Source organism: Sebastes umbrosus, chromosome 1, assembly GCF_015220745.1.
Source record: "Sebastes umbrosus isolate fSebUmb1 chromosome 1, fSebUmb1.pri, whole genome shotgun sequence".
Classification (NCBI taxonomy): Eukaryota; Metazoa; Chordata; class Actinopteri; order Perciformes; family Sebastidae; genus Sebastes; species Sebastes umbrosus.
Window position 1 is genome coordinate 28,839,586 of NC_051269.1, and position 22,649 is coordinate 28,862,234.

The window sequence follows — 22,649 nt, forward strand, 5'->3', positions numbered from 1 at the left end:
AGACTTATTATTGTTATTAAGAAATGCTTTTGTAGATGTTTTTTGACATTTTGATATAAGAAAAGGTGTGAAAAATGACCAGGATAGTTTTGATATGAAGTTTCTTGGCAATTGGAAAATGTAGTTTGGTCTAATTCAGTGATTCTCTAAGTGAGGTCTGGGGACCCCCAGGGGTCCGTGGCACTCTGCCAGGGGGTCCGTGAAAAGTTTTCAGATTAATTTATATAAATTATAATGTTATAAGTTTTGTTTTTTACAAAGGGCTTCATAGTTCAACAAATAATATATCATTTTTTAAATCTATAATAGTTTATAATTATCTTCTCATCGAACTAATCTATCACTCCTAGAATATGTAAATATTTTTACTACGGCTGACCATCGATTCAAATATTTAATGGCGATTAATCGCACGGTTGTCCATAGTTAATCATGATTAATTGCAAATTAATAACACATTTTTTTATCTGTTCATTTTTGTCAAGTATTTAATACTATATATATATGTATATATGTATTTGCATAAAGCAAGCATATTAGCCCACTCCCATGTTGATAGGAGTATTAAATACTGCAATTAATCATGATTAACTATGGACAACTGTGCAATTAATCGCGATTAAATATTTTAATCGATTGACAGCCGTAGTAAAAATATTTGCATATTCTAAGAGTTATAGATTATAAAAAAGACTGTGAACCTCTGGACTAATTTATAAGAAATTTGTATAAATTAGTCCAGAGGTTCACAGTCTTTTTTCAGCCAAGGACCCCTTACAAGATAGAGAATATATCATTGGACCCCCCCATGTATGTCCCTTAAAATAATTTGACGCAGCCTATTTATTACACTTCTACACTTACACTTCTATTTCCTATTTCTTACATACAATAATCTGCTGCAGTGAAGAGTTTCCTAACTGTCCCACCTGATCGTCAGGTTAAGCCACTGACCCTGATTGGTGCAGTTTGCGTGCGTCTCGTCGCTGTAGTCCCCGCAGTCATTATCTCCGTCACAGGTCCAGTAATCTGGGATGCAGCGGCCGCTGTTACACTTGAACTGAGCGCTGGAGCACGAGTGACTACAGCCTGCCTCGTCGCTGTTGTCCCCGCAGTCGTTATCTGAAAAACAAACACAGTCAAACAACACCGACTCTCTCACATTATGAGGCGCCCACTGCCTCAAAGGGAATAAAATATAAATATGCAGAAAGTAATTGCTTTTCTTTTTTTTTCACAATTAACACAGTGAAAGTGAAAACAATGAAATACAAATGAAACAGAATATGAAAGATGAGAGAGTAAATAATGACAGAAACTGCATAGATCAGACCATGCACCATGGGGGAATGTACCGAGCGCTGATACATTGAGCTTGGCAGCAGAGCATCATAACTTAAGCACGTTTATGCCCGTACTAAAGTAAAAGGGCAACCTAATGTATAACCTTTAGTGCTTTTCACAGCAGGTGATTTCATAGTAATCAGGGAGAGATAATCTATTCTGTGGTTAAATTACTTTTTATCAACTTGGTACTCTATTCAATTTATACCGAATTAAATTGCGTTTTATTAATTTGACTACATTTTCCCATGAATTCGGTTGACTGAATAATACATTACAAGATATCAAATCTAATTTAGCTTCAAACCTGTGCAGAAGACTACAGTAAATGAAAGGCAGCAGTATTGGCCTCAGCTTGTAGCCATGTTCGATTAGCAGAAAAGCAGTCCTGACTGTCCCTAAGCCAGCTTGGCCGGTCCTACAACTAGGCTAGCATCATGGCTGTTGTGGTGCATGTTGATCTATGCACTAACCGGTCAGGTTTGGACAATTCAACTCATCAGAGCCGTCACCACAATCCTTTTCTGAAAGACAGAACCAACGGGAGACAGCAGAGTGGGCGAACAGCACAACATAGGACAACAAAACCAACAACACAGAACAACAAACAACAGCAGAAAACAGTAAAGCTAAAACACACACAAACGTAAAGATGACAAAAAGAAGAGTGTGTGCTAATATGAGGGTGTTGGCAAAACATGCACAGCAAACTTGTGACAAAGGAAAAGCGAGGAGTTGTAAATGGGCACGCAGGAGAAGAAGAGGAGAGACTAAAGAACAGAAACTGACCATTATCACAGCGCCAGTTTATGTTGATGCAGCGTCCGTTGTTGCAGGTAAACTGGGTGAGGGGGAAGCATGTGGGGTAGGCTGTGGACAAAACACTCAATGTTAAAACAACCTTTAACAACAGCTATAAATCACCCTACTGCTATGGACCAAACCACCGAAGTTGACCAACCACAGGATGCAGGTTCATCTGACCGATCGCCGCAGTCATCGTCCAGGTCACACGTCCAGGAAATAGGGATGCAGCGTCCACTGGCACATGAGTACTGATTGGGCGGACAGGTACGAGCTAAAAGACAAACACAGTGGAGCTCATGTCACATGTGAACGACACTAGAGAATAAAACACTAGAGATGTTCCGATACCAGTTTTTCTTTCCTGATACCATTTCCGATACCAGAACTTGCGGTATCGGTCGATACCCAGTACTGATCCGATACCAACGTGAATAAAAGTTAGTATATTATTATTATTAGTAGTAGTGATATTATCATTATTAATATTATTATTTAACAGCTGTTTAATACTATGTTTGTTGTATGGCCTGGCTCAGGTTAAACCATTTGTAAAACATGAATAAATACATATAGTTGAATTTTTTGCTGCTCTAAAACAGTAGTTGCCAGTAGCAGCCATGAAGAAGAATTGAATTCTGGTGGAACAAGTTGATTTTTTTCTGGGTTAATAAATTATGGTATCAGATCAGTGCATAGACTGGCGTACTCGCCGATACCCGATCCCGAATTTTGGGCAGTATCGAATGCATTTCCAATACTGGTATCTGTATCGGAAACAACTCTTTAAAACACCTGTCACATTTTGGTTCAGGAGTGTGCTTGTGTGTGTGTACCTGAGCAGGTGGTGTTGGATTCGTCCTCATCGTTCCCGCAGTCGTTGTCCCCGTCGCACAGCCAACGCAGAGGGATGCAGCGGTTGTTCTTGCACTTGAATCTGTCTGTGGGACAGGTGTGCTGGTCTGGAGGGAAGAAAGGACGCATTGAAGGGCAAGAAGGAGAAAAATAAGAAGCCATGTGGGGAGAGAGGCGTAGGGGGAACGGAAAGGTGTAAGTGTGGAGAGATGTGAGGTGCAAATGAGTGAAATATTCTAGCTGTTTTGGACGGGATTTTATTTTGTCTGGGACGGGAACATGTCTGCACTCCAACCACAGACAGACAGACAGACGGACGGACAAGCAGACAGAGAGCTTTTTTCCAGATCCACAGACATTGCTACATTCCTCCTTGCACAAACACACACACACACACACACACACACACACACACAGACATTAGCACATATAAACACACACTCACTAGATGCTCTCTGATTTCATTCTGGCCGCACCAGACTGTCAAATTCAGACTGTTGGAGGTCATCTGACTCGGTACCAGCAGGAGGGATAGCTGTTTTGAATTACCATGTTAGATGAGGTTTGTGTGTGTGTGTGTGTGTGTGTGTGTGTGTACTCACGGCACAGCTCAGGAGCCTCGTCGCTGTTGTCCAGACAGTCGTTGTCTCCGTCACACTTCCAGCGCTCCTGAATGCAGCGGTTGTTTTTACAAGCAAACTCCCCGGGTTGGCACTGAGGAGGTGGTACGTAAGAAGGGTTGGCTGTGGAAGGAGAAGTAGAGGAAAGGAGAAATAAAAGGAGTGTGAAAAACGAGGACATGAAAAAAAAAAAGCAAAATATATTTTTGAATGACCAAAAACGGAGGGGTTTTGTGGAAAAGAGCAATTAAAAGAAAAGTAGAAGTCAAAATCGACCTCAGCCATAGTAACCTGAAGCTGAGCTGACTAGTCATTGCATAAAAATAAAAGACATACCTGGGGTGGACAAAATAACAAGATAAACAGGGTATAGGCCCACACATCCAAAAACCTTTAAAGGTGCTGGATCAAAAAATTCAACTAAGGCAAGAATCAAACAGAAGATCAGCATACTGTATTAAAAACTCCCAGAAATTTTAATTGTGCAACGTTTGGATCCAACAGCAATTTTTCGTAAGGCGTTATCGTCAGCATTATTTGCTGGGAGCTTTGTGAGGATCTTTTGCTTGATTCTTGCCTTAGGTGGACAAAACTTGTACAATAAACAGTGCTGCAATAAATACATTTGCAAGGATTTTAATCTTGGATTGTCATTGAGACTGCGTCAGAGCAGTGGATTTTGTGGTGTTGTTAAAATGGGATGGTATTATTGCTTCGCTGTCCACACTGCATTCTGTTTTACTCCCGCAATAACGTTGCACATGTTCAATTTGCACATCGGTTTACTACCTCATTTGATTTTTATTTAAGAATTTTTTTTTAACTTGTACACTGTGCTATATAAATATATATAAAAAAATAATAAAAAAAATAAAAAAATAAAAAAAGATATATATATATATATATATATATATATATATATATATATATATTTTTATTATTATTATTATTATTTTTTTTTATAAACTAGTTGCAGTAGTCTAATATATTTATAGTGTATTCTTATATTCTTTATATTGTGTATACTATAGATATGTATCTCTAGTGTTGATATGTATATTTACTGTGTATTAACTGTTCCTGTACATTTCCTGGATAACCTGCTGCTGTAACACAATAATTTTTTTTATTGGGATCAATAAAGTCCATCCATCCATCCATCCATCCATGATGGAGCAACCTGGAGGTGGGCAAAATACCAGGAACACCTTGAGCATTCTAGGCTTCAAAAAGACAGTACTTATTGCAGAGTTTGTATTGGACTGCATTGCATTATGCAGGTGCTTTTGTTGTTGTGGCCACCTCCCCCCCCCCCCCCCCCCCCCGTATGTCTCCATTTGTTCAAATATTTTTGTCAAGCAGTTCCAACAAAACACACAGTCAGAGTCACACAGCTTGACTCATCTTGTCCAACATACTGGAAATAAAACCTTGTATGTGTAATGGAGCAAAACGAATGCCATGAGAAATACCCTTCAGTCTCACATTCACATACAAAGCATTCGTTTTTTTAACTTACCTTTGCAGCTGGTGTTGTCAGCTGGGTCTAGTATTTGGTCTTCTGCACAAGCACACTGCCGGCCGTCTGGTATAGCAAGACACAGACTGCTGCAGCCGCCGTTGTACACGCGACACGCATTAGAGCCTGTGGATGAACAAACATGAATGTGCAGATTATATAAGGTTTAATGCACACATTAGCACAATTTAGCATCAATTATGCCTCATGTAATGTGTTTTGACAATCATAATGTCTAGATTAACACAGGTGTATAGAAGAATTATCTATTTGTGATGTGTTTCCACGCGTCCTACCTTGCTGCTGCTGAGCGTCGTACATGCGGATTTCAAAGATGGGTGGTCTCTCGTTGCGCAGCAGAGTGGAGGTGCCAGTGGTTGTGTCCAACTTGTAAATGCTGCCACTACGATACTCGTTCCAGAACAAGAAGTGTTTATAGTGGCACAGACCAAAGGCGTGGTTCAGTTCCTGACCCTCGTACACAGTCTGGTGATGTGAGAAAAGCAACAACATGGTAAAGCATGCTTTAAAAAAAAACAGACTACAGCACTCTGTGTCCCGAATTACAGCTCAAAATATGTTTGTAATTATTCATGTTGACGGTATAATGTGATGTAATGGACCGTGTTTGTTTTCTATCAGTTAACATTTGAGTAAATTATCCTACAGATCTAAAAATAGTAGAGTGTCAAGGCAATAGTGGTACAAAAAGCAGATCATAAATCTATGTGGCCCTAAAATAGCCTTTTTAGAGGTACTCAGAGTATGTGAGTAAATATTTAAACTTCATTCATTTTGTGTCAAACATAATATTATACATTTTAAATGCTGTAAACGACACCATAAAACCAAAATATAACCAACACACAGGCCAGTGAAAACAAAATATCATCAATTTAGCCACAGAGAGTATGAACTACATTGTGACGGACCACCCTGAGTCTTCAAGTGCTTTAAAACTCATTCCCTATTAGCTCGCTCACAGCTGGTCAGTCCCTGTCAGAATAATCCCTCCGCCTTGATTCCTGTGAACCGCTCTGCCTTTATATACTGCAGTAAAATAATCCCGATGATGGCGAGCGAGTGCTGACCTTTCGCTCGGAGCTGTTGAGGTAGACCATCTCAATGCGGTCGTAGTAGGCGTCCACCCAGTAGAGGATGCCCTGCGGGATGTCCAGGCTGAGGCCGTTGGGCCACAGCACCGTTTTGCTGGTCAGGAACACGTTTCTGTTGGAGCCGTCCATCCAAGCACGCTCGATTTTGCCTCGCTTGCTCTCCTTGGGGTCCTCCTCCCAGTCTGTCCAGTACATCCACCTGAGAGGAAGCAACAAGGGAACTGTCAGGTGTACAAGTACTGAATGAAATGTGACAGCAAGACAGAAAAAAGGATAATTATTGTTGGGGCATTAACGGAGGCAATCACATTTTATCTAGCTGCCCTAAAGCGCACAACGCTCATTAGAGCTTCCAGAGAGGCGGCTCCACAGTGTTTCTTAGTAGATCTGCCCACAGGCAAACAAATGTTTGTCACCAGGTACTTTAGCACCTGTCAATTTCCTTCACTGCTCCAGGCTCAGCCTGCGAGCGCTGGCTGTCTACAACATTGTGCAAAACTAAACACCCCCCCCCCCCTACCCCATTCACTTGCTGGAATATGACTGACATCAGCATTAACATTTCATATTTCCTTCTCCATCTGTCTCCTTCTCTTGCTTCCCTTTCTCTGAATTTCTCCTTCTCCTCCCTCTTCTCCCTGAGCCTGATTGATTACAGGCATTAGTGGAGGCGAGTGCCTTTCCCCTGGGAAGTGTGTGCACACACATCACCCTGTCGCCAGCAATCCAAAAAGTGTGTGTGTGTGTTTGCGTGCTTATGAGCGTGAGCTTCTTCTCAGGAGAGATCCCAGGAGGTCATATCAATAAGACAACATCCACACACGGTGAGATTAAGAGCTATTTGAAAGAGTGCGAGATCTGTGTGAGAGCTGTGTGTTAATAAGCTTGTGGAGGAAATCTACCATGTAATGCACAAAATGCTCCATCTGTTTTAATAAATAGCGAGCGATAAGTGAAATCAGAAGGGACGTTATGTTTCAGGGTGGTAATGGTCAACAACACAGATGTGATGAAAATGATAAAAACGCTCTCTGCTGGAAATTGTGAAGGGACACGGGCAATAGAAGTGGTGCCAGTTGGTGAGTAATGAAACCAATAAACAGCTCATACACAGGAGATAAGTGAAACTGAGAAAGAAAGAGAGTGAACAGAGTTTGCTAAGATGCGAGTGACAGAACAATTGAGTCATCAGAAAGCTGACCAAAAGAAATTACCAGCCATCATTATCTCTCACCGTATGTTGCCTGACACCTTCATTAAACAGCCATCTCCAAGTCGGCACAATTTTAACTGCTGCCTTAACCTCCACTGTACCTGGACTGTGCAACACCTGTGCAAGTCTTTACTTTGTTCAATGATCTTTATCCCTTTTCTCTGGAACAAACACATCCAACTCAATCACTTCCTCCATCTCTTTGTGCTCCTTACCCGTGCAGAGGATCCACTACAATGGCACGAGGGTGAGTCATTTTTCCCTCGATGAGGGTTTTGCGTGTCTGTGAAGCCTTTTCCAGCCGCGCCACGCTGATGGTTTTCTTAGGCCCGTCATCTGTCCAGTACAAGTTGTCAGCCATCCAGTCCACAGCTATGCCCTCTACGGTGTGGATTCCTGAGGCAATTACGTACAGTTGGTGAGAAGCCTATTGCTACAGCTACACATAAAAATAGTACTGACTGCAAAGTCTGTTCATAAGTGTAAATCAAGATTTATTTATTTTTTTATACTTTTAGATTCAAACCTAGATTTATACAGGATTACTGCCTGCTGATGCTGATGCATTTGGCTCAATGAAAAAAAGCCAGTTTTTTTAGGGGTATTTGTATCATGTAAATGTCAGGGGTGTAAGAAAATATCGATACACATGAGTATCGTGATATGTTTTGCATAATGTATCGATTCTCCAAAACACTGTATTGATTTTTAATTGACCTCCTTAAAATTTGACGGCCCACCATCGGGCCTGGCCGCTATCTGATCTTTTGGAGGTTATAGCAGGCTCAATTTTAAAGATAGTGAAGTTACTGGTATCATTTTGAACTAGAAAACCTAATCCATTGGTACAAACCATGTCATACTAACATGTCGGGAAGGTTGCTAAATAACGCTCCAAAGTTAAACAAAATTTTGGCGAGGAAAAACTGGCATGGCCATTTTCAAAGGGGATCCTTGACCTTTGACCTCAAGATATCTAAATGAAAATGGGTTCTCTGGGTACCAACGAGCCTCCCCTTTACAGATATACCCACATAATGCTAATCCCATGCAGTTTTGGGCTAAAACCATGCAGTTTTTTGCATGCAGTACAAAAGAGTTATTTTTGCCTATTATAAAATTGTGTATTTCTGGTGTTTTTTATACTATGACAGTTTAAAATTAGATTTTAAAAAATCGCAATATATCGCCTCTCGTACAGTATCGCAATATATCACAATATATTAAATCATATCCCTGTATCTATGTATCATGATACGTATTGTATCTCCAGATTCTTGTCGATACACAGACTTAGTAAATGTTTAAATTTGTGGAAAGGAGTCCACTGCAGCAAAGTCCTTGTTCTCAATGGGATAACCTGGATAAATAAAGGTTAAACAAAAAGATATTCCTGTGTAAACAAGATTTTGAGCTTGTGAAATAATTTCAAAGCCTATGATTACCTGTTGTTGCTTCTTGTAAACCTGTGTAAAAACTCATGCATTTACAGTATTTGTGAATTTTGGCTTTTACAGACAAAACCTCGGCTAAAATCCATACTTATAACTTCAATGTTACCTGGTAAAGAAATTTAATTTACATACTGTACATACGATCTAAAGATTTTTTTTTTACAACTATGAATCTGTTCTACACACACACACACACACACACACAAACTTGAATATCTCATGCAGAGTTGTTTTCACAGGTTTACATGATTTCTGAAAACCGCTGAACAAGCTCAAAATCATATCATGACCCTTATTTTAGCTCTTATCTTTTTCATCTCCATAGTTTAGCATCATTTTTTGTTTCTCAAATTAGCTGTCATCACCCTACCTTCCTTCACGATGGTATCCCTCTCTGTCCCATCAATCTTCTGCCGCCCGATGATGTAGCTGGTGGCGTCGGCAAAGTAGATGAACTCGCTCTCGGAGTGAAAGTCCAGAGCTCTCGGGTTCATCAGGTTCTCTATGGGGATCATGTATTCATCTGGTACCTTGGCATTCATATCCATGCCCCTGATGACCCCTGGGCGACCTTTACCATAGACCAGGAAGAGCTCGTGCTCAGGTTCTGCAGCAAAACAAGAAAGCAAAAGCCAAAAGATTGTAGCTTAGACCTGAATTTATGTGCACACAGCTCAGCAGAGGCAGTTAACACTAAACTTCTTTCTCCCATTCTGTTGACAAAGAATCAAATATTAGATGATGACTCATGGCTTTTTTTAACCCAGATAATGTGTATTGATTTAACAAGTAAATAACACACGCTATCAGCAAAGCCCTGAATGAGAATTAAGTGTTTTTCAATTGAGAGGCAGAGAGAGGAGAGGAGAGGAGGAGGGGCTGCCTTTACTTAAATTAACTGTGTCATTTTCAAGGACAGTCTATTCTCAGGAGGCAGATCAATATAATGCTATTATTGGTTGATAGAATATTAAAAGCCTTCTCTGAACAAGCTGAATCAGGATAACAGAGTCAGACTAAGTTATTGTTGCTCAGCTACTTTGTCCGTGGCTCTTTCCCAGTCTATAGCCCAGGGGAGAACCGCGCATCCCTGATCCAACCTTGGCTGCCCTTGGCTTCAGGTCTATAGAGTTGAATCACTGTGCCTCCTGAGTCTGTACTTACAGTTAGGCTGGGAGCATGCACACGTTTGAGCTGAGTCTACAGTATACGCTACAGTGCAGTGTCTTGTCTTTCTATCTTATTAATGTAATTATATCTTATTATTGTCATTTTATCTTATCTTTTACTCACATATCCTCTGGCCGGGATACAAGTTGTTAAGAATCATTGCTACAGTGGATGTTTGAAAGAGTCTTTTGACAGGAAACACCTATCTCACAGTGCCTACTAGAGAGTCTTTGTAGATCATTTGTTGATTTTCAGTCTTACTCACTTTTGCAGGACTTGCCATCACTGCCCAGGCTGAATCCGGAGCGACAGCGGCAGGTTCGGGTCTTGTGGCCGTTCCCCAGCAGACAGATGTCCGAGCAACCTCCAGCCTTCCCAAACTGGTCCACCTCACATGCATGGCTGCGTACTGGACACCAAGAAGGTGGAAGATAAAGTCACAAAACCATAATACAGCATTCAGATGATATGAAAGTGTGTGTTTGTGTAGTCTACCTGGAGGCTGGCGTCTCTGGTGGTAGACGTGCAGCGCTCCTCCCTTGTCCACCCTGGTCACTACTTGGTAGTCTGTGCTGTTGAAGCGGTTGACCCTGATCACACTGGTTTTAGGCTGCATGTTAGCGTTGTCTGAGTTGGTGGCGTACAGGTAGTTTTCAAACACAGTCAGCCCGTACAGGTGCTCGATCTTGAAGAGAGAAAATAGAAAATGGGGAGATGATGGAAGGGTTGAGGGAGAGAGTAAAGGAGAGGGAGATGGGATTTAATCCAATGTACTAAAAAAATCCCAGTTTCACCTTCTTTGAGTGCTTTACTCGACTTACTTATCAACTATACATGTAGTCTGGCTCGGAACAGGATAGATAAGTGCTTCTACAGAAATTAGATATCCTCTACCAGAGCCATATTTCCTGAGCTTGTAAAGAGTTTTATAAGCTCTGTTGGAGGCTGTGTGGGCAAAAATGCATCAGTTTTGTGTGTGAGCTAACAAAGCCTGGTGAAAAGTGAATAGTCTGCTATCGATTTTTTTCCACTCTGGATGTGCCAACGTACGTGATGCACACTCCTGCCTCACCTTCATACAGAGTCTTGTCTTTATGCAAGCAATTATACACGACGATGTGCCCTAATTTATGAAAATAAAGGATCATGATTCAATGTGGAGTGGCATTTTACTTCAGCGAGTCCATTATTTTCTATATCTGGAAGCCTAAGGGTCTATTATCGCTCTTCTACCATGGCAACTTGACAACTTCTGTTCAAATTGTCCATGTTTTAAAGATTTTCTTTAGCCATTTTTTCCCCATGGTTCGTTTTATTTTACAAGTGAGTGTTAACTGGTAATGTTGCATGAAGTAGAGGTGTTGTTTCCATGGTTACTTTTAGTTTAATAAACTGTGCTGTGATGTAGAGCGGTGGTTAAACTGTTTACGGTCTTTTTGAGGTGCCCTGATACACAATTTTAACAGCCACTAACTAGTATTTTCCGTGGCCGTGGTACAAAGTGGTATTATAAAGTGATGAAGTGTTTAGCAGCAGTGACTGAGAGGAACCAGAAAAGCTTCCACTGCTCACAATAGACAGAACTCCTGGACAAACCAGCTTTTATCTGACTAAATCAGGACCAAAAAGCAAGGCAAGAACTTTCAGGTCTGGACAAACACAGGCCAGTGACTCAGTGTCCCGAGAGGCCGTGTCAGCAGCAGCAGCATATAACCTGAGATGACACTGTGGTCTATCTCAGGCTGCGTGGAGCCCACTGGGCCACAGAGAGACACAGAGAGTCGGGATAAAAGGATAAAAAGAGTTATTATCGTAGGCTGAAAACGCAATGCTCTGCTGAGGTGATACAGTGAATGGAAACCTATTAGCATCAGACTTTAAGGAAACATGATTGTGCACTGTGTCACCTTTACTCTACAGATCTAGCCAAGACAAACCAGAAAAAAAGAAAAAAAAATATAGTGCGCTACTTGATTTCACACACTTCAGGTTCCAAGTTTCTGTAGCATATAATCAATTTAAAAGGGTCTCAATTAGCAGGCATGGGATACATTTTTCCTCGAATCAAGACCCCATGAATCTAGATTTGAACTTTGAAAACGGTATTTTTACACAAGAGTTTCCTATGCAGCTCTAAAGCTACAGTAGGGTGGTGTGATGACCCCTGATGTCATCTGAGGTTTCCCGTTTGGTTGGGATCTGGAACACCTGGGCCCAAAGTTCCCAGTTCACTTAAAGCCTCCCTCCAGCCAGTTTTACTTTCTGTTTTTTGGTCAACGTTCTTTCTCAAACAGAGAATGCTGGTGTGTAAAAGTCAGATGTAATTCACCACCACGGCAACCAGATTGCATTGTTTTTCAACACAGTTTAGATGAATTTAGTGTTTATCAGCATACAAATGAGATAAGAATTGGGCCGACTCTCTCTCACTCGCTCTCTCCTTTACCATCTCCTCCTGGCGAGGCGGCCGTCTGCTGGCAGCTGAATCGAGCAGCCGCATCTCCGCGCGCCGGCCACAGCGCACTGGAGGACGTATAGACATGTTGCCGTGGTTCGCCGTTTGAAATGCAGTTTCGGGACGTTTTGGAGGTTCTAACACCGGCCGCTCTCGCCTCAGCTTCCAGCACCGACACCGCACCGGGCTGCACTGTGATTCGTTTATTTCTCTAACGGGACTTTTCTCTTGTTTTCTCTTGGGCTGAAAGTTGTGCGCTCCCCGGTGTAACCTCCAAAACGGCATCGGCTGCTTTCCGAGACGGTAAAGAAGAGAGCGAGTGACAGAGACAGTCAGTGTGTTGTTTTGTGTAATCCACAACGTTGATTGCACCCGCTCACCGCGCACACAAAAGCCAATGTGAAAATAAACATTAGCCAACTAATTAACTGAAAGACATGAACAGATTTATCGGTTTGCTGCTGCTCAGACTCAAACAAGCATGAGTGCGCCCGCGCAAGCTTGGAGGATGGTGTATGACTTGCAGCTTTTTCTATAGTCATAAGTCATCATGTTCCCGTTTTAGCAACAACCTTCTTTTTCTTTTTTTTACTTTGAGCACAAAATTAAGTTATTTGTCAAATTGTTTTTGGCAAACAGTGTGTGGCTAATTAACTTAGTCAGGAAATGACTCAAATAAATATGGAATATCATAAAAAAGTCAAAATACACTGGAGGGGGTGCTTTAAGTCACGACTGCAGTCTTTCTCTGGCTGACTCTCTGCTGGCTGCGGTGGCGTTCTGCTTCTCCTCTCTAGGCACCTGGTTTTGTTTATGCTTCCTTCGTTAGTTACTGTTGTTTTTATGCACCTTTGCAACATCCCCACACGCACATTTCTCCACTCATGCATCACACACACACACACACACACACTGCTGGCATCACTGATATCCACATCACATACTTTAAATATTCATTTATCTCTTTAGTTTGGTTTAATTTGGCTTTAATTTGTTAAATAAAGTATCTTTTGTTAAACTTCAACATGGTGTGTCTCTCTTTATGTTACATCATGACAGCAATCAATAAATCAAATACTTGGACTGGCTACCTTCCTGCACGCTCTCTGCCTGTGCCATCATTGCGTGAGTCTCCCACAAGCTGCTAGCCTGACAGCTGTGAGTACTAACAAAAGCCATGTTCGTTGTTTACCTTTATTTTTATATAGTTATGGTCTTAATGATAATTTTGGGGTAGTGGCTTTGGAGGGAGGCCTGAAGTGACGGGCTGTCAGTGTTGCCAACTTGCCGATTTTCTCACTAGATTTAGTTACTTTAGGAGCTACTGTAGTGCAATAGCTGCTTTCATTGGAAAAGATTTAGCAACGCTGGACTGCTGTTTAATCTTGCAGGTTCCTCCTACCCCTGTTACCTACCTCGGCTTTAAGAGAGCATGCAAGGCCTTAATTAACACACACTCTTGATAGAAAGGCCCAAACACCATCAATAACACACTTTTAACCTTTACCTGAAGGATGTGTTAATGCCCCATCACAGGTGTGCACACACACAAAGCAAGAGATGGTGGTTTGTGTGTGTTTGTGCCCTTAGGCTCAGAGAGTAAATGAAAGTCATTACTTCTCCACAGATCACAGTAAAAGCCATGGTAACAGGTTTAAGAGGCACTGTGCTTCATCAGCGCTGCAACATCAACAACAGCCTCAGCATCAGACACTATTAATCAGCCGCTTTAATGAAAAGGCAAATGTCCTCCGTCTCCTCTGTGCTCATAACTCACTGGGCAAGAACACATTACAGGAGCACACAGGAGAAGCATCAGGTGCATTATAGATATATAGGGAACTATAAAGCACACTAGAGTTTTTAGAGAATTATGAAGAGCGTGCACAAGGACAGCTAATTTAAGAGAGATAATCTTCGTGCTAATTGATGATAATGGGAGTGTGGTGCGTCCTGTGCAGCTGTTTCTCACCAGCAGGCCTTGGATGATGGTGTGTCGGTTCTTGCCCTCATAGTCCACCACCTCGATGTAGTCCAAGTAGGCATCGGCCCAGTACACCAGTCTGCTGACGAGGTCCAGCGTGATGCCGTGGGGGAATACAATCTTACTGTCCACCAGCTTGGTTCGGTTCTGGCCATCCATGTCGCAGCGCTCCACTTTGGGGATCTGACCGTAGTCTGTGAAGAATACCTTCCTGTGGAAACAAAGGATCAGACCTGATTGAGGACAGAAGGATGAATAGATCAATTGAATCGGAAAATAGTTTCATTTTCCGCCCGTCTGGCTTTGTTGTAATTGATTGATCGCCCTTATTTCCATCACAGGGAGACAATAATTATCTAGCGTCAGAAGAGTAAAAGGAGAAAGGTAGGGAACATCCCTACTAGCAGATAGCAAGCAAGATTCATTCAAGTCATTTTTTTCAAGGAATAAAGCTGAATATTTGCTGAATATCTTTAACTGTTGATTTTACATCAAAGATATCTGAAGTCTTGAACTTGATTCAGTAAATCTCCTACACCACAAATCCTAAAATCTGGATTTTCTTTCTGAATATTTGTAGTTTTATAGGTTAGCAATATTCTGAAGGGACACATTTCCACTGTAAACCTGATTTAGAACCAAACACAAACAGTTTGTCAGAGCATAACCATTATTTAAGTGTTTCACTGCTGCGAAAGCAAAAATAGTGACTTATTTAAAGCTTCAAATAACAAATCACGCTCACAAGTCCCTGTAAATGTGTTAGTAAGGAGCTTCATTTTAGAAATGTATGTGTTAAACAAGATGGAAAACACATTCCACACAATACCTTGAGATTCCTCATCGAAACTAAACCTCATAAAGTAACCAGTAGATGAAGGTAGGGAAGTCAAAATATAAGGATTTGACTGACTATTTTGTCAAACCAATACATCAGTCTTCTATTGTCACCCAAAGACGAAAAACATAATACAGTAATGTAATAATATAATTCAGAATGTGCAAACTATTTGACGTTTTTTGAGGGTGAATACATTAAACAGTCAGTGTGAGGTTACTGGAAAGATTTGTAATCCCTAACTAAACAGCACAACAAAGGATGAATTCTGCTATTATATTGTTGTTTGTGTTGTTTTTCTCCCCCTCTAATGACACTGACTGCAGACCACAACAACAACAACAAAGAAGCAGCTACAGTGAATCTACCTGACCTTGTAACTGGAAGAACCAATTACGGCTGAGGAAATTGCGTGGGATGAAAACGGTCCACGTAGCTCCAAGCACAAATACACTCTCACATTTGTGCTGTTAATTTTTTTTCCAACGCACACACACACACACACACACACACACATACACACACACACACACACACACGCTCAGACACTCACACAAGCATGCACCACAGATATACACACACACTTTCAGGAATTCAGTTGGAAAGTCTGGTCATAAACAAAAGAGCTGTAACAAAAACATGCTTTTACATTCAAAACCTACACAGTCCGCAAACAGAACATCTGCACTCAATTACTGCGACGTCCAAACTTCCATTTACCCTTTTCCCTCCATTTCAACTCCTTGTTTTAAAGTTGGGTAACAACGACGGATGACAGAAGTCTGACGTCTCATGGGATTATTATTACGAGTGTGTGCATGGAGTGTGCTTGTGCATACTGACCCCATGGTCGGGTCCAAGGCGATGCCTTTAGGGTTATACAGCTCCTGGTCCAGGAGGGTGACACATGTCTGTCCATCCTTGTCACACACGAAGATCCTGTCGTCCACGTCATCCACAAAGTAGAAGTTTCCGGTGAGCCAGTCGATGGCCATCTGCTCCACATCTGGACAGAGAAAGGGCGGAGGGGTGAGGAGGGGGTAAGTTGGGACACAGGAGGTGCAGGGGGGGGAGACAAAAACAGTCTTTCAGTACTTGAATTGATTCATTTTGATTGGTAAAGAGCTTGAGCACGTGATGTTGTTGTACATACTTGTAGCAGATGGGTAAGAGGTTTGACTCATAGTCATGTGATGAAGTAAATTAGTCAGCAATACTGTGTAGCAGCTACTTCAACAGCTCCCTCTCTCTCACACACACACACACATTCATACACAGTCCAAATCTTCATGTTTGGACTTGGGTCCGTTTTCTTGACTGACAAACGAGATGAGAGCCAACTCCAATTAGCAAGTGTCTAGGTAATGTGTGTGTCATTCAAAGCCACTCAGACAGACAGAATATGAGACAGGCTGTTTGTTGCTTCGAGGGGTGCGATGTTGCCGTAGCTGTAACTAAGCGACTGCGGGCGTGTGGTGTCCGCTGTGTTTATTTTCTCGAGGCTCAGCTCACGGGGAAGACCAGTGCCCCGCCCGAAAGATGAAAATCAAACACCTGGACGCGTGCACATGGCACCACACACGTACTTTATGGAACGTTTACTGTGAGAAAAAAAACACTGGAATACCCCTGCTCTATCCAAACTGTGCTGAATGTGGTGCAGGACCACATAGGGAGGGTCTGAGAGAGAGCAGAAAAATAGAGAAAAAGAATAACATGAGACACTAATATACCCCTCTCACTGGTTCCCTCATTCCCTCCTCTTCCTTCCTCTCCTCAAACACCAGCTCAGCCACACTGAGGCTGAGCCAAGGACCAGAGAAAGAAAGAAAGCCATTGTTAAAGCTAAAGGAAAAGAAGACGTGAGGATATTAAAGGTCCAGAATGATCAATTTACTGTAGTGAGTGGTGGAAAGTACATTTACTCAAGTACTATACTTCGGTATACTTCTGAGATACTTGTACTTTACTTGAAGTTTTTCCATTTTATGCAACTTTATTCTTGTACAACACTTTATTTCAAAGGAAAATATTGTGCTTTTTACACCACAATATCTATTTGACAGCTACAGTTACTTTGCAAACTGAGATTTTAAAAATCTATGATGAGCATATACAAAATAGGCTCCACCTATACCAGCTGCAACATTAAAATTATGCTAACTCAATGCATCAGTAATAATAATCCAATAACATATAATAACATGACAGTAACAATCTGCCTGCATAGTTAATACTTTTGATAATACATGCAATGAACCTGCAAAAACAGATTTTTTTGGACACTAGGGGGCAGCAGAAACAAGCTCTGAACACAACACTGACATATTATCACCTTTTATGTTGATAAGTTGTTAGTTAGCAAACAGCTGCTCTCAGTTTTCACATCCAGCTGCTATGGAGTAACATTAGCATTCATTTGATGTTGTGTTTCAGTCCTTCCTGAAGTCCGATATCTCATTTTAGCTCTGTAATAGCGTTTCACAAACTCTTGAGGCAAATATTCATTTTTAGAAATGCTGCACTACACACATGTTCACTAATCGCTAACTTTGTCTGCCTGGGTTTTAGTGTAGTGTATGGGTTTTTAGAGCTTTTCTTCTAAAAATAGCTGGGTAGCCGAGTAGTTAAGACGCATACCATATAACACAAAAGAAGATTAATTGAATCAAATGGTGTAGTTGAAACAAAAGAGTAAAGTTGTGGCTGGAAAAACAAAATAATGAGCTGAAAGATGCTAAAGTGCTCTGTAAAGCTGAGGAGAACATTGGTTGGTCACTATAAGTGACCCATTTCACACATCATGATCCATTTAAGTAGCATTTTGAAGATGATATGAAGACTTCTATTTACTTTCTGAGTATTTATATATTATATATTTGCTACTTTTACGTAAACAAAGCATCTGAATACCTTTTCCTGCACTCACTGTCCTACCTATAAATCCTAACATAGGGAATGAAAACTATACGTCTGCATGACTAGAGAGAGAGAGAGAAAGTGAGAAACAGAGTGGGGAGGAGGGCTTCACAAACCACAAGACTAGTATTTTCACAGCTGCCGTAAGCTCTGCTCTCCACAGAGCTATCCACACACACACACCGACTCACACACGTACACAAACACCTCAGATATAGGGCTAAAGTCGTGCTGCAGGAGTCCGTGGTCATGCAGTGCACAGTGCTAGGAGTGGACGTCTATTATGGCGGTATGTTTACCAGGGCGAGCAGGTCACTGTGATGATTTAGGGGAGACCGGAGGATCGATTTCTCCAACCAGGAAAGAAAAGCTTGAGTGGGGGGAAATGACAGAGCAGATCCCTCGGCATAAGAGCGCAATAAAAGTGTGTGCATAGTGAAAGCTTACCAGCTCCGGACCAATAAATCTGACTGTAATTCCAGAGGAGGCCTCTGTATTTACAAAAACGGACACATTTTTTTCAGAGGAGCCTGGCTCGCAAAGGGAGGGAAATGGATCACTTTCAAATATTTCGGGTTCGAGTAAAAGTGGAAAACGGATAAAAGAAAAAATGCAGATGGACGGAGAGGAAAGGAAGGAAAAGTGAGAAGAAAAGAAGGAAGACAGAGAAGAGAAGAAAGAGGGAGAGAGATCTGATTTCCACTAAGGAAACTTGGCCATTGTGCAGCAGCATTTCAGAGGTTTATGGGAATCAGGGGCCGTATTCCCAAAGGTGCTCTTAATTTTTAACACAGAGTTTCTCTGTTTAAACGCTTCCAGCTGCCCTGCAACACACTGATTCACTGATTAAGCAATGGTAAACAACAGGGGGAGAAAATAGGAGATTGTGCAATATTCTAAAAGTGAAAAAATCTTTCTGACAACCCCCCCGCTCTCCATTTTTCCTCCACCTCTGCTAAACAGAAATGGCTCCAGCGAAGCCTTTTCAATCTCCTCCCATTCTCTCTCTTATGCATCATCCCCCCTATCCCTCCCCTTTGTCTGCTCCCCAGAGGTGGGAAAACAGTCTGGATTCATTAACTGCAGCTCTGTCTGTCTCAAACTATGCTATAAAAAAACAAAACAGCATAATTGAAAAAACAGAACCGGCCGCCTTCTTCAATTTTTTTCCTACCCTCTCTCTCTAAACAACTTGTTTTTCTCCGTGTTTCCTCGTCCATCTCCCTGCTCCCTGTTGGTCTAAGAAAACAGCCGAGTGAACGTCTAGATAATGTATTTAAAGTGAATTGCTAAATGGAGCAACGCTAGGCTGAGTTTTACTCCGATAACTGTATGTAGGAGCTCAAGTGAAGGGCATACATCTCCACAGGCATCCACAGCTGCTAACACAGGGGGACAGATAGAGGCATTACTTTTAAATATGGCTTTGATACCTCACTTTTAAACTGTGATTGAAGCTTAAAACGCTGACCGCTCGTACACCCCAACCCCCACTTCCCCCTCGCCAACCTCCCCGCACTCCAAAACACTCCCTCAAGCATCTGGCGAAGGCGTCACACCAGAGACACACAGGCAGGGGGAGAATGGCAAAAAAAACAACAACAACAATTTGTGGCTCTGTTAAGATCCAAAAAAACATACAAAGCAAGAGGGGAAATAAAGTGGTTCATTTGAGGGACTAAAGCGTAGACCAAAGACTATAATGTATTTCATGGTTCATGGTTAATGAGAGAGAGAGAGAGAGAGAGAGAGAGAGAGAGAGAGAGAGAGAGAGAGAGGTTTAAAGCTGAACAAAGTGTTGAACGGAGAGAAGATTTGAAAATGTGCTGACTGGCTTGCCTTTTAACAGCACATGACCTCTTAAGGAGATTTCAGGCCGGTGTCTGTGCTAAGCAGCACGCTGTAGCTCACTGTGCAGTGGGAGCAGGTACTGTAGCTCTCACAGTACAGGCAGGGAAGAGAGGCTTAGCAACAGCTCTGGGATCAGCCCTCCTGTGCACAGTGTGGAGCATCAGCATCTAGTGCTACCGAATGTTAATCTATCTCAGCTTCATTTTTAGGTTTCCCCATTGGGAGAGCTCAGCACCCATATGTTAGAAACAACTGATTAAACAGATATGTGCTATATGTATTCAAAGGTTGTTTTCTTGCTGCAATAAGGCACTGCTCAACACAGTTTATAATAAATAATGTCTGACAAGCGCAGCTCATTCAGAGTATTCTTTATGTAATGGAAAATGATGAGGAGGAATTGTGGGGAAATGCAAATTAGATATGGTTCATGCGCCAGTCCCTCAAAGTAATTTAAAACAACAACAACAAATGTTTCAAATGCATTGTGTTTGCACTGCAAATTGTGTTTTATTAATCCAGTTTTAATCTGGATCTTTAGCCAGAGTCCAGACTGAAAACTATTGGATGGATTGCCATGAGATTTGTGCAGACATTTCAAGTTCCCCTGGGGATGAATAACTTTGGTGATACCTTGACTTTTCATCTAACATCATCGGGTCAAAAACTTTAGTTTGCCCAACACTTTGGTACCGGACAAACACAATGACATTCCCATCATCCTCAGTTGTACTTTGTGTTTGGGGCTAATAAGCACACACGCTAACACGCTAAACTATGAAGGTAAACATGATGATGATGATAAACATCATTATATTTGCATTGTCATTGTGAGCATGCTAATGTTGGCATTTAGCTCAAAGCACCACTGTGCCTCAGTACAGACTGAGCAGTGATCTTTATTGAGTTTTACACAGTTTTTAATTAAAATAAACTCAGATATATTCTCTTTTTTTTTTGTTTAAAGCTAGGGTTGGTAATGTCGAGAAACTAGCATGAGTACACTAGATTTAATAAATTACCAGCCCAGTGTTACCAACTCTTTTCCAATGAAAGTAGCTGGCAGCACTAGTTCCAGGAGTAAACATATCATTATGAATGTGAACGGCAAACATGGCTATTGTTAGTACTAACAGCTGTCAAGCCGTTCAATCATTTCATTCGGACTGAATGAAATGATTGAACGGGCTCCTTACAGTCCTGCAACAGCCACAGATACTCAATTTTGTCATTTGATTTATTGATTGCTGTCGGGATGTTGAGATAATTTCAACAAATATAACAAAAATTTTTTTTGAAGAACAAAAAACATCGCTAAAAGTAGTGAAAAAATAAGTTACATTTTTCATAGTCACATAAGACTTACATCACCACTTTTGTATGATGTGAGTGACTGGTATAATTAGCAATGGCAAGAAACAGACAGTGTCAAATATAGAAGGAGACTAAGTGTATGTTTCGTGACATTTGGAAGATGAGAGTGGGACTAAAAAAAAAAAAAAGTCAAAGGGAATGTCATGAAAGTGAGAGAGAGAGAAAGGGGGGGTTGGAGACACATCTGGACAACTCATCTGTGGCATACTGAGGTCATGAGTCACTCCAACCACACACGCATCATTTCCTGTATGTTCACCTCTGTCATTGGTTGCTGCTGGCTCCTTCCATGTCGACTGTAAGCACAAACCTGCTCCTCCTATTCTGTCACACTCACACGCCAGCAGCCTGTCCGAAAGAGCAACTCTGCTGTCTGGGCAGTCGCTCCACATTATGGACTGGAACAGATGAAACAAAATCTGCCCTTTTGTATTGTATATTATCTGCGCTGACGCTAAGTATTTGGGGTCAGATTTAAACATTCCTGACATTGTTTGTCATCATGAATATAAAGATTTATATGTTTTTTGTCATAACTAGCTCCTGTCTACGCCCGAGATGTGGTTTATTCTGCAAAACAGTCACGCTAGGAAACAACCAGCACTTTCTTTTCTCTGTCCCGTTTGTCTCGTTAACAATTAAAAAAGCCTTCAAATGGCATCCCTCTCTTTCTCCTGTCACTCATACACACACTGACATGAAAACTGTAATAATGTCACTCGGATACAGGACGTGCAGCGCCCTTCAATTGCTTCCTTATTTCAGCAATACAGCTCTAATCCTTCATTATCAGTCATGCACATCCTGTCCATGCTCCACATGTGTGCATCAGGATGTGTGTGTGTGCATGAGCACTGCAGTGTGTGTGTGTGTGGGGGGGGGGGACGTCCGTGGAGAACCCAACTGAAGCTGCTGGAATTTCCTGCAAATTCTTCTGCTCCTTAAATTGTCCGATGTGAGCCCGGTTAAAGCTGCATGGTTATAGCAGCAGTGGTAATCCTCGTTCTTTGAATTACTCCGCTCATAACTGTTAAGCACAAATACATGATTTTTTAAATAGGGAATCTCCGTATCAGGGTGGCAATCTTTCTGTAATTTTGAGGAAGCTGCTATGAGGTCTTTTTTTCCTGCATG

General features: G+C 41.5%; 1 protein-coding gene across 7 annotated transcripts in view; it reads right to left on the reverse strand.

Annotated features, from left to right (window-relative positions):
* LOC119490457 (low-density lipoprotein receptor-related protein 1-like) overlaps positions 1–22,649 on the reverse strand; it is a 115,820-nt gene that overhangs the window by 47,066 nt on the left and 46,105 nt on the right. For all 7 annotated transcript variants that reach the window (XM_037773911.1, XM_037773885.1, XM_037773905.1 and 4 more), the window contains exons 7-20: positions 16,215–16,377; positions 14,522–14,744; positions 10,590–10,779; positions 10,360–10,503; positions 9,295–9,531; positions 7,686–7,866; positions 6,234–6,456; positions 5,439–5,628; positions 5,143–5,268; positions 3,606–3,746; positions 2,985–3,110; positions 2,306–2,422; positions 2,134–2,214; positions 955–1,122 (exon numbers count right to left, since the gene is read on the reverse strand). In XM_037773911.1, the coding sequence (XP_037629839.1) occupies positions 955–1,122; positions 2,134–2,214; positions 2,306–2,422; positions 2,985–3,110; positions 3,606–3,746; positions 5,143–5,268; positions 5,439–5,628; positions 6,234–6,456; positions 7,686–7,866; positions 9,295–9,531; positions 10,360–10,503; positions 10,590–10,779; positions 14,522–14,744; positions 16,215–16,377 (2,310 nt within the window). The remainder of the gene's footprint in view (positions 1–954; positions 1,123–2,133; positions 2,215–2,305; positions 2,423–2,984; positions 3,111–3,605; positions 3,747–5,142; positions 5,269–5,438; positions 5,629–6,233; positions 6,457–7,685; positions 7,867–9,294; positions 9,532–10,359; positions 10,504–10,589; positions 10,780–14,521; positions 14,745–16,214; positions 16,378–22,649) is intronic.